Source organism: Trichechus manatus, unplaced genomic scaffold (genome assembly GCF_000243295.1).
Source record: "Trichechus manatus latirostris isolate Lorelei unplaced genomic scaffold, TriManLat1.0 scaffold00094, whole genome shotgun sequence".
Taxonomy (NCBI): domain Eukaryota; kingdom Metazoa; phylum Chordata; class Mammalia; order Sirenia; family Trichechidae; genus Trichechus; species Trichechus manatus.
Window position 1 is genome coordinate 6,262,276 of NW_004444030.1, and position 13,222 is coordinate 6,275,497.

Genomic DNA, 13,222 nt, shown 5'->3' on the forward strand with positions numbered 1-13,222 from the left:
CAATCTTTTCTCTGTTTATCATGATGTTGCTTATTGGTCCAGTTGTGAGGATTTTTGTTTTCTTTATGTTGAGGTGTAATCCATACTGAAGGCTGTGGTTACTTTGATCTTCATCGGTAAGTGTTTCAAGCCCTCTTCACTTTCAGCGAGGAAGGTTGTATCATCTGTGTAATGCAGGTTATTAATGAATCTTCCTCCAATCCTGATGCTCCGTTCTTCTTTATATAGTCCATCTTCTTGGAGTATTTGCTCAGCATACAGATTGAATAAATATGCTGAAAGGCCACAAGCCTAATGCACACCTTTGCTGACTTTAAACCACGCAATGTCCCCTTGTTCTGTTCAAATGACTGCCTCTTATTACCCTGTTATCCAGTGGTACTGGTGTACAATTCCAACTAGAATGAATAAAACAAAACGCCTGTTATCCAGTGGTATTGATGTATAATTCCAACCAGGAGTATCCAGGGTTTCTCCAGTATTCCCCATAGAAACGTTCTCATATATTTGGAGGGAGACGGTTTCCAGGCTCTGGCTAGGCTCCGGGAGCTTGGGTAGCACTCCTGTGCCTGATGGACACTAAATAACATCTTCACTGTACATGCTTATCCTTTCTGGCCTTCGAGAACCTTATTCTGTAGAGACCACTGGCAAGGCTGAGTACAGTAAAACCAGACTATGACACAAGCTGGGTGTGACCAAGGGTGTTTGCTGTTTGACCTCTGTTTACAAAAAGCTTAAGAGTAAACTGAATTTGGTTCTAATTCTACATTCATTTCCAATCTAGGGCAACCCTCTATGTTGCTTTTGGCATAGTATTAACAAAGCCAAGGTTTCAAAGTCTAACCTTCACCAAGATTATAAATTCAATTTAATGTCTTAAGTATTGTACCCATGGTTGGCTACTCTCTTGCAACTTCCTGCTTACAACACAGAGATAGACAAAAGTTGGCATACTGGGCAACTTTAACTGTTGCTGAAAAACCAAATCAACAACTTTATCTGTTTGCCTTACAAAAGGCAATACACAACTTGTTACTTTTACACTGTGTTTGTATCACTGATAGGGAAGCTGTGAGTACTTATTGTTACAGTTAGCCGATTATGTGTGCATGTCTCCCACTTGCTCATCAGCTGTCCAGGGCAGGGACATACCCTAATCTTCATCTTCGTACACCTCAACGCCAAGCATGGTTTCAACCATAATAGAGGTGTATCCTAAGTCACTGATGAACTGTTACTATTTATCATATGGCAGATATTAATGAGGGGCAAACGAAGACCAACTGTAACTGAGATTCTAAGATAATTGCAAAAAAAAAAAAACAACAAAAAACCTCCATACATTTTTAAAAGACTGGTTAACAACTAGGAAGATGGACTGATGCAAATTCTTTCCCTCTTCTGACAGTAGAAATGTACCTGGATGCTTGTGACTCAGATGTATCATCACAAAAGTTACCTCTTTTAGGGGTAAATCTACTGAATTTTCATAATTCCAAGCTAATTTTAGCTGCTGCACCCACTTTAAAAGTCAGATTTAGGAGAGGCAAAATCTGTTATTTCAAAATGAGGTAGTGACAATAGCTCTCTTTTTGAATGTCGGTGGAAAACATACTGATGATCTGCCTTGAAGAAAAACATCATTAAATCTTAAACCTACACTTGAAAGATAATGACTTGTAACATCACAATGAACTCTCCCACAGCTGCAATAACAAGTTACGAAATACAACTGCCATCACAATTAAGAAAGGAAGGGAGAGCTGGTTTGGAATTACAATCACCAACTCACAACACTCAACTGGATGTCTCCTCCCCTCCAATACCAGAGCCAGGTCATCAGCAGAACTCCCAAATTCATCTGAGATGTGATTCCTGCAGGATTAAATATGCACTTCTCTTCAAAGGTTTGATGGATCAAAGTTAGACAGCCTAAAGCAATTTTCTTCCAATTGTGTTTGAAGAGTTAAGCTTGTTATTTAAACAGATCTACCGTAAGTGAAAAATTAACAGAAACCTTAAGGACTTAAGGACTGCTTCAAAATAAGCATAAAAACAAGAAACAAAGTAAAAAAAAAGCTCAGAAAGTATCTCTGTTTCTGCAACCATGTGGAAGAAATGGGAGTAAAAACACAATAACACTATGACAAAACCTCAATTACTTGGAACCCATTTAACCAGTCTCTTCAATAATTTGGGTCTTTTTTGTTCTTTATTTATTTCTGGACAAGTAATATTTCTGCAATATGAGACACAATTTAATTCTTCTAAAACCATGCTTTTTTGCAATATCCTCAGCAATTTAGCACAAAATTTTAACAAGTATGGTGCTGTAAAGGAGAGCACAGTAAGAAACATTTTCTAAAACATAGGCTTTTACTTCTTAAGAGATAGGGGAAAAACATATCTGATAAAAAAACAAAGAAAACTTCACTGTGAGTATGTATCCCTGGCATACCTATCTGGTTAAAGTACACCAACATGTCTTCATTGTATTCCAGGATTGGAGAGTCATCACAAATCCCAGGGAAAACAGATTAGATGACTCTAGCTCAAGCTCTCCAGTTCTTTCATGTTTTTTTTTTTATTGCAAAAGTCTCCAGGAGCAGTTGTTCAAGAACAGACACAGCCCATTTACTGGGAAACATCTGATTGTTCAGACTCATGGTCTAAGATTCTGTGAGGAGCTGGGCAGCAGGCTGGAGTGAGGGTAGACGAGCGTCGTCTTTATGTGTCCCTGAAGACGGTGCCCCAAGGTTTCCTGAATTTTGTTTTTTAGCTCCAGGCCCTGGGATGCAGGCTGGGCCCCTTTCCTACCCCTGGCCCCAATGCATCTCCAACCCTGCTGGGAGATCGGAGCCAGGTTTGCAGGAGCTATTGCTGGGGTCAAAAGCTCTGCTTAAAGCTGGTTTCCCAAAAATGGGAGGCATTTCCAAGAATGTAGGGAGGATAACATTTTAGAAGAGCTCTGTAACTCTGTAACTATATATGTGACTTTATTAATCTTGTGGTTCTGATCCCTCCTTTCTCCCTATGGTTACTAAAGAATGCCAAATGTGGTAAAGGTAAAAGAAGTCCCAGATGCTGGAGTCATTCCCATTCCACTTTTAAAGGTAAAGGCATTAGGCAACAGGGGGAGGCATATATGTGGGCATGATTATGTAAATGAATGGAATTTTCTGTGGCCTCAGTGACCAATTTTTTTGTTTCAGTTTTAAGGCCAATGTTCGTTTAGGATGGTAAACATCTATAACTATTTCTAAAGTTTAATAACAGTTTATTTTTGAAAATTTTGCCTTTGTTAGGAAGGAGATAGTAAGGAAGTCTTCAAAAGCAGGATGTTTGCTTTGGTAAACATACTGTGTGTGTTTTATTTTTTATTTACTTATATTTTTGCATGAGTGGCAGGAGTGAAGACAAGGAGAGCGTATGGGATAAAACTTTTTTAAAAATGAAAAAAAAAGCATGTCTGACATGCTGTATTATTGGTGATGGCTTTTAAAGTCCAACATTGACTTTGTGAAGTGTTTTTACACTTTTTCAGACTCTAAATCTATTTTGTGGTTCTTTGCTGATGGGAATAATGTTCAAAGTGAAAGAAACCAGTTGTCTTGCTCCGGAGCTACACCGTAGGGTGGATGAAGGGCGAACTTTTCCTACCTTTAAGACAGATGCTATCACAAAAATAGATTCACAGTCTAGGTGTACTTCGACTCCAGAATTCAGTTTCTGTTTCAGCTCTCTGCAGGATTTCACATTGGCTGACTGTCTGAAGATGCCTTTTGTGAGGGGCCCTTTTTGATTAAGAAAGAAAAGCATATCCTATGGGGAAAGCAAAGAAAAACAAAGCAAAACAAAATGGCACTTCACACATACAAGCAAAGGAACACAAACTTGCCCTTTTGGCTGCCAGAGGTGAGGGTATGCTAGGGTGAAAGCACTGAAGGATTGGAGCTGAGTGTGCTGCTGGAAGGACTAAGTGACATTTTCTTTGTGGGAGGGGGGGTGTTTCTAAATCTCTTTTCTCCAATTTATTCTTTCTATAATCAACAACTAAAACATTTTACCTTAAATACGTTCTTTAGGATTTTCCTTTGTTCAATGAACCAACAGCCACCACTTTAGAATCAAAATTCTCTGCTTTAAGGTCCTTGTTAACATGTCTCTCTCCTACCTCACTACTCTTTTGTCATTGTCTAACATGAACTCTCTTCCCCCAAATATGGAAACATTCTTGCCATGCTCATTCTCCACTTGCTTGTCCTCTCCTTTATGTGACTTCATGCTTTATTCCAACTTCCTGTGTTCACTTTAATTTTTTTAAATTAGGCTCCAAAGTCATGTCCTCTAGGAAGCTTCCTCCAGTTTTAGTCCATTCTGATCAATCTTTTATTTTGCTTGTTTTCTATCTCTATGTCATCTGCCTGCAGTGTAGGAAAAGCAATCCATGGGATTTGAAACCTAGTTATGCCACGTATTCATTGTGTGATCTTGGGTAACGTTTGTCAAGTAGGAATGATCATAACAACAACTAGCCCCTACATATGTTGTAAAGGATAAGCAAGAAAGTGTCTAGACTAGTATCTGGCACTTATAGATGCATAATATAGCATAAAATGCCACATATTTAGGATAGTGCTTGGAGGATACTGAATAACTCAATAAATACTGCTTAACACTGACCATCTAATGTATCAATTGGAGACAATACAAAATTAGTGGCTTTCATCTGACACAATCTATATACACATTCTATATATGCCAGTGATTGTGTCTTTATGTGTAAGCACTTAAAATACAAAAAAAAATAGGTAAGGTTTTTAAAAAGTATAAGATTGAGGAGTTTCTGCTGCTAAATTAATTAAAGGAGACTTTCAGAATAGTGGAGTTCAAAAGAGGATTTGAGAGAAATGTGAAGGATAATGTGGATTCTCTATCTATAGAGAAAATTCTAATTTATCTGAGAAGGCTTATGTGGCTCTTTGCTGAAACCAGCAGACTATAGATTATCTCTTCATATTATGTCTGCCTTATGATTCTACAATAGCTAAATCGGATTTTAGTCTTTGAAGTAATAATTAAATAAAGATTCTCAGCCAAAGCCAAGGGGTATCTATAATTTTTCCATTTGGGGATAGATTTACCTCCCTGAGCTCATCCTTTCTGAATTTCCTTTCCCATTAGTGTTACAAACCAAAATAAGACTTACCAAGACAGGTTTGGGCAGATTGTCATTCTCACAAATATTTGGCAGAGAAACACCAAAGAGCTGGCCTGGCATAGGAGATGTTGGTGACATGGGCAAGTTGTCCAGGTGAGTGCTCGAACCCCGCCAAAAGGCCCAGTTTATGATAGATCTTCTCCTTTTAAATGTCTTCTGGCATGAATCTGAGGAGGAAGTGAGGTTATTAGAAGAACTAGTTTGAGTCACTTAACCTTATTTCTTCCATTTCCATTTTGCAGTAAGTGTTACTAGGGCTCAAGGAGAAAATTGCATAGAGATGTCCTTTGTTACTGACAATTCAACCTATGAAATTTCATTATGATAATTTACAAATTAAGGAAGAATCAGCGAAGGAAGAATCAAACGTTTGGGTTCTTCTCCCATCCATTTTCGGGGCAGCACTGGTCTGTTTACTTATGTTTCAGCCCTGAATTTTCAAACGTGAAGGAAAAGCTCCCTACCGAACTCTAACGACTTAAAGAATCAGGTGTCTGACACCAACACAAATGTCTTTCTATTTTAAAGATGAGATGAGGCACACAAAAAAGTGGAGCTTGCACTGATTTTTTAATTTAAACTAGACAACCATTAAATAGGAAAAAAGGAAGGAGGAAAACAAGAGTGAGGAGGAAGAGGAGGAGGAGGACGAGGGGGAGGAAAACAAAGAGGAGGAGTGGAAGGAAAAATAAAGTCTCATTAAAATGTCTTCTAGAAACAAAGAATGTTTTATTATCTGATGTCCTGTTCTACTGCTGAGAATAGAGACAGGAAGCCTCATGCCCTACATTTATTTCCTTTTCTTCCAACTACAAAGACTTCCATGTATCTTTTCAGTTCTTAACTTTGAAAAGCATGAGTAAGGCAGCATGGTAAGAGACGGATGCAAACGTGAGTGAAACTAAGTCCCCGACAGTGAAGTTTATAATCCAGTGAGGGACAAGACTGGTGGGAGAAAGCAAGTGTTATTAATAAATAAAATGTGATAAGCGGGGGACAAAGTATCAAAGGCACTGAGAGAAAAGATACATCTACCTGAGAGGAGGGAAGGAGAGATCCTGGAGGTGTTTGCATCTGATGTGGATTTTGAACAAGATTTCAAAAGATAGAGTATCTAGCATGGCGCCTTGCAACTAGGAAGCACTCCACAAATCATTCTTGAACAATAACTGAACTGAGGAGGGATTTAGGTGGGAAAATGGGAGTCCCCGGGTGGTGAAGACAGTTGACATGCTCAGGTGCTACCAGAAAGGATAGAGGTTCGAATCTACCTAGAGGTGGCTTGGAAGAAAGACCTAGCAAGCTACTTTGGAAAAATCAGACATTGAAAACCCAAAGGAGCAGTTCTACTATGACACACATAGGGTCACCAAGAATTGGAATTGACTCGATGGCCACTGGTTTTAGGTGGGAAAAGACTGCATGAACAAAACAGGCAGAAGAAAGAAAGTCAACAGTGAGTTATGACTCTGCATCAGTACCAAAACATTTTTGGTGTTATCCATGTCTACTTTTGGGGCCCTGATGGCACAGTGGTTAAGAGCTCGGCCGCTAACCAAAAGGCTGGCAGTTCAAATCTACCAGCTGCTCCTTGGAAGTCCTATGGGGCAATTCTACTCTGTCCTATAGGGAATGGACTCGACAGCAATGAATTTGGTTTTTTTTGGTTTATGCCTACTTATAACATGAAAGGTATGGATCTGCATGGGATATGAGACCCAAAAAGACAGCTTTGTAAGGTTCCACTTCTAAAAATAGCTAAGTAGCTCCTTTCAGGCCTCCCCCTCCCAAAACACATATACAGATAACTATAAACTCTGTGCAAAACAGAAAAACAAAAAACAAAAACCCTACCTGAAGGCACTGAAGAGCAGACACTGGAAGTTAAAAGCATAACACTAAGAAGAGGGAAATGGCACAGCGTTGGTGAGCTTCTCATTCCTACAGCTTTTAGCCTGGGGACAGGCACCAGTCCGGGTGACTAAAATTTGGAGAAACTGGCACTCTTACTGGCTTGAAGGACTAGAGGGCAGAGGTGGAGTAACCACAGCAGCTGGAGAGTGAGGGAGGAAATCCCAGAAAGGAGAAAACTAGATAGTGGGAGCCCCAAATATCATGTTTAAACTCTGCCCAAATATCTGGCTGACCCCTGAAGCACGCAGGCATGGGGCAAATTCCAAACACCTGGCAGTTAAGGATAATTACAGACACTTGAGGTGTCGTAACCCCCAGGTGGCACCCATAGATAGTCTGACTTCATTTTCTCCAGTAAAGGTGCAGGGGAAACAGCCATTAAACTGCCCGTGTGGCCTTGTTTCCTGCGATACCCAGCCAAGCTACCCAGAGATGATGTTCAGCCACCCAACATTCCCTGACAATGGCGCGCGCTGAAGGAGCTTTTCAAGCAGGATATGGTCAGTAGTCTCAAATGCTAATTTCTGAGAAGTCTTTTATATTGTTTAGCTTGAATGTAACTTAGCATTTTATTTCCTCAGAATAATCTACTTAAACCCAGTGCGAAAAAAGTCAAGTTGTGGGAAGATAAACAAATAAGTAACATTTTACCAAAACGCCTTGGAAACATCATTCACACTTCACTTTGCAGTAAGGACATCATCAGTGCACACTTACTCAGGTGTGAAGTTTGTGGGCTCTGGAGTCAGAAGTCTGGTTAGATTCTTGGCTCGGTCACTTATTTGGGCAAGTTACTTACCTGCTTTCAGTCTGTTTCCTCAACTTTAAAATGAGAATGAAATCACCTACCACTGAAAGGCTTATCGAGAGGATTAAACACGCTAATATATGAAAAGTACTACGTTGTGCAGGGCATAGGCACAGTGATCTTGGTAACTTTCCCCACCCACAGTGCCAAGACATCAGTCTCCTGCCCACAGAGAGGACCCCTTCCCTAAGCCCAATCTCCATCTGATTTAAGAGCTTTCAGGAGGACACCATTACTCCACTTAACCAAAGCACTTTCTTCCTGCCGTGACATTCCCAACCTCCACCATTTTTAAAAACAGAAAAGAAAACCAAGCCCATTCTTAAATCCAGGGGGTAGGGAGTGTTCCTGTATGTCTAGCAATGTCAATCTGTGCGAATGTTTACTATGTACATGGCACGTTTATTACGTATATGGTGAGTAGTTGTATGTAGTCTGGTTTCCTCACATTTAACCTGGTTTTATTAGTTCTAAGACTATCAGATTTATTTGTTTAGCTTTCACACACTTTGTAAGAATGCCCTATCATAAAGTTATATACCCAGCTTTCCTTTGAGCGTAGACAGAGGATAAAGTAGGAATTGAGTCCTGTACTTTATCATAAATACTTTCAGCCTTAGCCATGCCTTTTGTTAGATACAGCATTCACTTTGAAAGTTCATGTTCCCTCTGGGACTGAGAAAAAAAATCATTCAGGATTACTTTCTTGCAGAACTTTTATAATGCATAACTTTAACTTCCTAAATGTCAAAGGCTGATGAAAAAACATGCTATTGACATAAAAAACATAAGGGTGATGTAAACGCCAAATGTACTAAATTCACATAAATCTAGCTTTTCCTAAACAACCTTGAAAGATTCAGGCTCATGTTTCTTTGTGTTTAAATTAGGGAACTGAATATTAAAGAGTACAACTCCTAAAATTTGTGCTTATAGAATAACCATCACAACAACAAAAACTTTAATTAGAAATTTTATTCTGGCCATACAACTCCCCAAATTAAGAATACTTTTTTTTTCCAGGGCAGGAAATACATATGAAAGAATACTGGAATGACAGGGCAAATAGGTAGAACAAAAAGATGTGTCCCCAGATTTTAGCATCCACCATAAAAGTTCAGTCCAGTTACAAGCTAGTCCTGGGTTTGAAGCAAATGTAGAAGTTGAGTCAGCTGTGGAAACAGAACAAACTGGGAGTTGAGTTCAGCTCAGGCTGGAACCCAAGGACTGCTTGAGTCTCCACCCATAACAGATCCCATATCAACTCCAGGACTCTTCTGCTCCACTCAAGTTCTTCCGTACTGGGTATGACTAAGCCATTTGATCATTCACTTCTTCTGTGTTCTGTCATCTGGGCTAATCTTTGGGGATGGAAGAAAGATGAGATCGTAGGCCTTGAGAAGCTCATATTCTAATGAAACAGGTAGATATGTAAGTAAATGATCATGATGTAATTTTTTATGTGTTACACTAGAGATCTGTATAAAGTGCTCTGGAGACAGAGAATGGGCAACTACCTGTCTGAAGGCACAAAGAACGATTTCCCAGAAGGGACAGGAAGAAAGAAGAAAGTGCGCTTTAGTTAAGTAGAATAGCAGTATTTATTTGAGTTGGGTCTTGAGGTCAGATCTTTGAATGTCTATATCCTGAATCCCCAATTAACACTAGAGCTTCTCATTGGGGACCAATCACTCCAAGGATGAGTTACAATGATCTAAGCCTCAGGGTAACTTACGGCATCATACAGAAGGTAAATGCTTAGCAGTGGTAAATTTTTTGAGTTCAGGGCTGAGGTAGAAATTTTTATGAACAAGAACTGCCCTCATCCACTAGTATTACTGAACACTCAATGGCTTTGGGAATTAGTTTTTGCTACAGACTTGGTAATATTTCTTAATAAATTCAACCTAAAACAGTGCTTATTTATAAAACTTTTACTGCAGTAAAGTCATTTTGACAACTAACGTTTAATCATAAATATTATGAAGCTGCTTTATACACTTCCTGTGCTGTCAAAAGTTAAAACAACAAGTGAGATCTCCACTCCCACACAAAGTTGCAGCAGATACATTTTCTGAGCTCAAACTACAATCTCAGCAGTGTTTTATGGACCTCAATGCAAGTGCCAAGGAGATATCTATATTTCAAAATCCATTTAACTGTGCAGTTGAGGAGCTTCCACTAACCCTCAACTGGAAGTGATTAATCCACAGTTAAATGACACGCTAAAAGGGAAATATCAAGAGAAGAATCTAAGAGGATTCTGTAAATGCCTTCCAGAGAGGAATATGTTCAGTTAAAGTTATACTTACAGAATGATTACCATATCTGACTGTGTGAAAACGGAGCCCTGGTGGCATAGTGGTTACGTGCCCGTCTGCTAACCGAAAAGTTTATGGTTTGAACCCACCAGCTGCTCAGAGGGAGAAAGATGGGGCAGTCTGCTTTTGTAAAGATTTCAGCCTTGGAGCCCCTATGGGGCAGTTCTTCTTTGTCCTATAGGGTCGCTATCAGTTGGAATGACTCGATGGCAATGGGTTTGGTTTGTGTGAGAAGACATTTTCAAAGATGAAGTACATAAAAAAATCTCATTACAGAGCAGAATATTTGAATCAATTTTGATGACAGGGAACGCTAACTTTGAACCTCCGTTAAGCAAGATGTTATACTAATTCTTATCATTAGTAGATCTGTATTATGCTAAATTATATTCTATTATTATTTTACTTTGAAATTCATCAATAAAAAAATCGGTAGAAATTTGTTTTCTCTTTTGTTATATAATAACCTAGATAATACCCCTGAGTTTGCCTCTTGGCCTACAAATTTTACTATCTGGCCCTTTATGGAAAAATCTGCCAACCCTTGATCTAAATCAGTGGTTTCTCTAGTGGTTGTTCATTTAAATCTCCTAAGGGAGACTTAAAAAAACAACAAACTACAAACTGTTTCATGGGTGATTCTGATGCTCTGCAACAATTTCTCACCATTGGTCTATAGTTACTCCACCCTGATCCCATTTACCATGGACTGTGTACAGTGGGAACCATTATTATCCTAACTTCCAATAGGGAGAATCTAAGCAGAGGATGCCTACAAGTTAATTGAGCAAGTCATTGGCAAAACTGAGTAAAACCCTTAGGATTCCCCCCTCCTGATTATTCATCAAATTAATTAAAATAAAATCGACAAGGGACCAAGAGAAATGGTTTTGAAAAACATGGGGATTAAAGTAAAGGGAAGAATATTATTCTCCTCAGCCTAGTTATAAGGGCAACGAATGCTTCCTTCTATCTTTAATGAGCAGTAACAACAGACCTATTCACTCATCCATTCATTCAACAAATATTTATTGAGTATTTATTTAAAAATGCTAGGCACCGTTTCAGGTGCTGGGGATAAAGCAGTGAACAAAAGAACCAAAATTCCCGCTTCCTGAAGCGCACTTTTCAGTGGGCTGAAAACCACTGGCATCTCTGTAATGACCCTTCGAAATGGCCCAACATGTGAGTAAATAGCCTTAGAGTCCAAAAGCTCAATTTGCCATTATAGGAGAGAAGATGACGGGTGTATATGCAAGGGAAGCTTATACAGGCAAGATAAGGGAGTCCCTGACTGATGACTTCAATAAAGTATAATGCTTGAGGCAAGGTCATCAACAGAGAGTTCCTTGGTTGGATGTGAACGTGTGAGGGGATGAGAATGCAACAGTTGACTCGGAGCTGGAAAGAGACTTAGAGAAACAAAGTTAAGACTGCTCAGTTGGAGTGTCCACTTGAGGTTGGTTATTATGAGTTTATAGTAATACCAACCTGCCCTGCTGCTATATGATTCCCTCTAGCAATGCTCAGAGTTCATCCAGGGATGAGATTTTACTAGGTGTCTAGGAAGGAAGGAAAGAGGGTCAAAGAAGCTGAGGTTATTTGCAAGAGAGCGACTATCATGATAACCATGGAATCTAAGCTGGATAAGGAGGGAAGTAAACATGTCGTTGTTGTTGTGTGTCCTCAAGTCGACTCTGACTCATAGCGACCCTATAGGACAGAGTAGAACTGCTCCATGGGGTTTCCAAGGAGTGGCTGGTGGATTCGACCTTTTTAGTTAGCAGCCTGAGCTCTTAACCACTGCACCACCAGGGCTCCAAAGTAAAGATAGATGGGGACTATTGAATAGAGAAGGTGGTAGAGTTCCGCAGGTTGGAGGGAGACAGAACGAGTTTGGGCTTCTAGGGAGGAAAAACATAATGAGCAAACGCTGGCTGAAGAGGAAACAGGGCAGTGACAACTCCTTTTGCCCAATAAAATGTCAAAATCTGGAATCAACGGGGTGTGGAAGAAAATAAGCTTCCTGCTGTTGTTGCAGTTGTTTCGGGAACTATAGCTGTCTTAATATAAAGTTATAAACAATTTAAAATGCATTAGAGGAGGCTCTATTTAAAAGAACTTTGGTGTATATTAACATTTTAAAAAAGAAAAAATTTTAGAATGAGTGTAGATGCTGATTTGATTTATCTCTAACTTTGGATAGCTGCATACACATTTTTCTTAAAATTTAGGGTCATTCTGCAATGAGATTAAAAACATATGAGCTACTTTTTCACGAATGCTACATCGACTGGATCACCCACATGAAGGATTTTAGGCTGTGAAGATGTCAATAATCTTTCCAGGGCTGTCATATTATGTGGCAGAGACATGGCCTCAGTGATCTCTCAAGGTCCACACCATCCCTTTAAACTTATGGCTACTTAGGTTTAGGTTTGCTCACTTGCAAAAGGCAATGTCACTCTTCCCTGGATCTCCCAGTTGGCTCAAACTGATGAAGGCAGTGGTAGAAATTCAGCATCAATTTCCCACTACCCCATGCACACCTTTTGGTATCCATTCTGTTCTATTTCTTACCAAATCTTTGAGACTGAGGGCTTAATGTTCAATCCTGGCTAGGTTAATTGATGGTTCGCCTATATTCACTCATTATTATGGAGGTGGTAAGAGGCAGCTACGCTCCCAGGAATTCAGATTAGATTAGTAGACTATGGAGAGGCGTCTGTGGAAATCATCTTCGACTTCACATACTTATCAGTACCAAGATCCAGGTAGGGCACTGCAGTCTCCCGACACTCATCACTGACAGCCTCCTTTTTATAACATAACCATTTGGGGCGGGGGACACACAGTGGAGTGTATTATAGTACAATGGAGGCAATGAAGCACCTGCAGCATTGATGGTGCCTTTGACTCTGCACTGGGCATAAGGTTAAAGTGGAAAGAACAGTG

At 39.6% G+C, this 13,222-nt stretch overlaps 1 protein-coding gene across 1 annotated transcript in view; it reads right to left on the reverse strand.

The window, feature by feature from the left end:
- ARHGAP20 (Rho GTPase activating protein 20) overlaps nt 1–13,222 on the reverse strand; it is a 133,285-nt gene that overhangs the window by 9,259 nt on the left and 110,804 nt on the right. The window contains exons 10-11 of the mRNA XM_004382487.1: nt 5,213–5,391; nt 3,664–3,825 (exon numbers count right to left, since the gene is read on the reverse strand). Of these exons, the coding sequence (XP_004382544.1) occupies nt 3,664–3,825; nt 5,213–5,391 (341 nt within the window). The remainder of the gene's footprint in view (nt 1–3,663; nt 3,826–5,212; nt 5,392–13,222) is intronic.